At 64.9% G+C, this 3,687-nt stretch overlaps 1 protein-coding gene across 1 annotated transcript; it reads right to left on the reverse strand.

Moving 5' to 3' along the window:
- Positions 1-894: 894 nt before the first annotated feature.
- On the reverse strand, positions 895-1,277 carry MNEG_4808 (hypothetical protein; the record flags this gene model as incomplete). Its single annotated transcript, XM_014046719.1, has 1 exon — positions 895-1,277. A coding segment is annotated over one exon (383 nt), but the record flags the coding sequence as incomplete, so codon positions are not given.
- Between the last annotated feature and the right edge of the window lie 2,410 nt (positions 1,278-3,687).

Raw genomic sequence — 3,687 nt, forward strand, 5'->3', positions numbered from 1 at the left:
TCCGCCACCTAGACTAGACGAGGGCGCGATCGTGTGCGCCAGACGGTTGTGTCACGGCCTCCAGCCGAGGGAAGCTCGTCTTGATAGTAAACACGGATCAAAGTACATCCAAGCCGTCAGAGTGTCACGGAGCAGTCGGTGAGGCCAGTGGCTTCGACTGCCCAAACCAGCCCGCAACCAGCGGTGATGGGCGTGCAAGCAGCAAGAGCTACAAAAAGGGCACCTGGGCTTGCAGCGCACCTGCCGAAGCTGCAACCCAGCCGTGCGCATGACGCGACTGCCGCCGCCGCCACGATTGTCCACCACGTCCAACAGCACTTTGCGCCAGGTCAGCATTGCTGCCGCCCCCACGGCCTCCGCAGCCAAGGCCTGGGGCAGCCGCACCTGTGCCTCGGAACCTTCACTCACGAAGAGCAGGTGGGCCAGACCTGGCTGCATTGCCGACCATCCACAAGCCGTTGCGACATGCTGCTGCGCCGGGCTGCCGAAGGGGGACACATCCTCAGTAGAAGCAGCAAGCAACCAAGCATGCGAGAGTTGAGACGTAAAAACGAAAGCATGCCTGCGAAAGTGCGCACCGCGGCGGATGACGAGCGGGTGGTGCATTGCATAAAAGCCAAGCTTGTTGACGGGTGCAGATGTGTATGTTGACGCGGTTGACAGTGTCGGCCGTCAGACACAAACAGCCTGGTCCTGGCTCAACCCACAACAGCCGCCTTGTCCAAGGCCCGACAAGCCCGCGCGCCAACGCCCCACCCACCGACCTGATGGCTTTTGCGGGCAAGAAGCCGTCCGGCACCTCGTGCGGCGCCGGCAAGCGGCCTTCGAGCGCGGCTATCAGCGACAAAGACAGCAGCTGAGCGCTCCCGCTGCCTGCCTGCACCCTGAACAGGGTCAGCGGGTCGTGGAGCAGGATGGCGCCACCAACGCCAGGCCTGCCTTTTCAAGCTCCTGCTTGAGTTCCACGACCAAGCGGAGGGCCGCACCGCCGTCGTCGCTTTCCCCAACCGGGCGCGCGCCCCCGGCGTCAGCGGCGACCGCGGCGCAGCCGTCGGCCAAGAAGGCGTTGGCGCGCCGCTGGAAGTCGGCGTAGGCGTCGAGCACGGCGGCGCCACGTTCACCTATCAGGCCACGCGCCAGCAGGCTGTCGCGCACTGAGGCGCCAAGATCCTGCAGCTCAGCGGCGAGCGCGCGGACGTCCTCAGGGCTGAGCCCGTCTCCCTGTGCTTCGCAGTCCGCTGCGGCTGTTTCACCAGTGTCCGCTGCGTCGCTGGTGCCTGCACGCCGCGGCTGGCTTGCGGGCTGGCCAGGTGGCGCCTCGCGCAATCCTTGGCTGCTGGAGCTGCCTCTTGGCTCGGCGGCAGTGGCGCCGACCGGCTCGCCATTGGAGGTGGCGACGCAGCGGCGAGGGGCAGCGGTCCGTCGGGCAGTGGTCCGCAACCAGATGCTCCTGCCTTTTGCTGTCGCAGGCTGGCACGACGAAACAAGGCATCTGCGCTGGCTCAGCAGCATCGTGGGGCGACAGACAGCGAGGTGACTCCGGATCTCATAGCCGTGAGCAGCACGGGCAGCGCGCGGACTGTACCACGTGGACACGATAGAGCACCTGTGATCAATCTAGTAGCCGTATTCATCATGATATGATCCCAAGTGACAGACAAGCAGACATCTGTTGTTTGTCAGCCGGGTCACTCCTTGTCACTACTTGCAACACCTGCTGGGCAAGAGGGCAACGGTTGTCCGCAAACTCGCATACACGCTCGCCGCCATGCGCTGCTCTCCCCTGTGTGCCCAGAGACACCATGCTGCTGGATAGTACGCCACACATGCAGCTTGCACTGGCTGAGCCATACAGCAAAGCCCACCTGGCCATGCCGCTGCTTGCTGCGTCACCAACTAGACCGCCCCCGACCCGCCCGTCCCTGACTCAGCCGCCTCCACCGACTTTGTAAGGCCCTGCATGCCCGTACATTGGCCCTCCATCCTCTGCGCCCATTCACGCTGTTCCAAACGAGCATGTGATGCCTGTTGATGACGTAACTCAGTGACGCCGGCCGGTTTGGGCAACTGCCTTGTAGAATATAAAGCAATCCGGGAAGCTATCGCTTGTGTTGCCAGTCTATTGAGCAGCCGCAAACAGGTGTCTGTCTCGCACTTGAGCACCTGACATCTCTGGGTCCAAGCGCAGCACTTCAAGAGGCGTTACGTGGACTGCACTTCTGCGGCATCCATACGTTGCTGGATGATTGCGCCTGGGCCTCCCACACGTGAGACACCAGAATTGCCCGAACCACGCGCCAGTTGATTTGCATGCCAGGCCGGCCTTGCTCTGTTTGATCCAGGGTAGTCCAGGCTGCGACAGGCCGACAGACCACGAGGCAACAGCGAGTCACAGGCCTGGCTGCTGGAAAGATTATGTCCATTCATGCCGCGCCAACCGCCCTGCAGCCGCTTGAGAGCCAAATCACCCCGTCAAAAGCACTGTACCTGCAGCGCCATGTGGCCCCGTCTAAACCCACTGCGAGTCATGAGGGGAGTTACACGGGGGCTAGGGGCCAGGGCCCCGCGGTGGTGAGGCTGGCGCCGCGAGGCGTGCAGGAGCGCGGGATGGGTGCACAGGGTTCAGGTCCAGGGCCGTCTGAGACGAGGGTATGATTGCAGAAATAAGGGTATCTGGGGCCTGGGGTGGCACAAGACACGCGCCTGAGTGTCGGACGAAGAGGGCACAGGAGGCGCACATACTTGGGGGTGTGAACGAACCCAGGGCCAGGTGGCACCCAGAGGGCGGCGGCCGGCGGAGGCCTGCAAGGTGGTGGCGGAAGCCACACAAATCTGTCCAAAGGGACGCGCAAGAGCACGCAGCACGCCCGCGATAAAACTCATGTACTGGGCAGGGGCCCCCCCAGGGGCGGGGCCACGGCTAATCAGCGGCCACGGCCACCAGACGAGGCTCGGCAGAGCGCGCCGCGTCCGGCTGTAGGCGTGCCGCCCGCGAGCGCAGGCCAGCTTTCTCGGGGCGGCCGCACGGCTGACGATTTTCAGGGAATCTGACGTGCAACGACAGCATCACATGCGCACGGCGCATGAGCTGGTCCCGGCGCTCGCGGCAAAACACGGCGCGGCCACAGGAGGAGGCGGGTACCGCGCGCCGAATCAGCGGATATGGTATGGCCATTGCTCAACAGAAACGGAAACAGGGAGCCAGGGCGCCAGGGCACGTCCGTCCATACAGAGTCCAACTTTTAGCGCACACGCCGCCCGGCCGCGCCGCCGGACGATAGCGGCGCGCGGCGAGGCGGGGCATTCTGGATACACACTGGCGCTGCTGACATGACTGACATCAGCAATCATGGCACGCCCACGCGCCTGGGCACTACCAAAAGGGCGGAGGGCCAAGACGCCCCACGCAACCGCCGCGGGGTGACGCAAGCTTGCTCAGAGCGTCACGCACCGCCCGCGCCGCCGCCCGCCGCCGTCCGCTCCATCCACGCGCGCGCCGCCGCCGCGTCCCCCGCCAGGCACGCGCGCCGCAGCCGCCGGTAGGACATCCCCACAAAGCGGTGCGCGCCGACGCCGCTGGCGGTCGCGGCCTCGACCGCGTTGCAGACCGCATCAACTTGATCCAGCGGTAGCCCAAGCACGTCCGCCACGCGCTCTATTGCTTTGTACGCCTCAGTCGCAGCCGAA

This window comes from Monoraphidium neglectum, assembly GCF_000611645.1.
Source record: "Monoraphidium neglectum strain SAG 48.87 unplaced genomic scaffold scaffold00685, whole genome shotgun sequence".
NCBI classification, from domain to species: Eukaryota; Viridiplantae; Chlorophyta; class Chlorophyceae; order Sphaeropleales; family Selenastraceae; genus Monoraphidium; species Monoraphidium neglectum.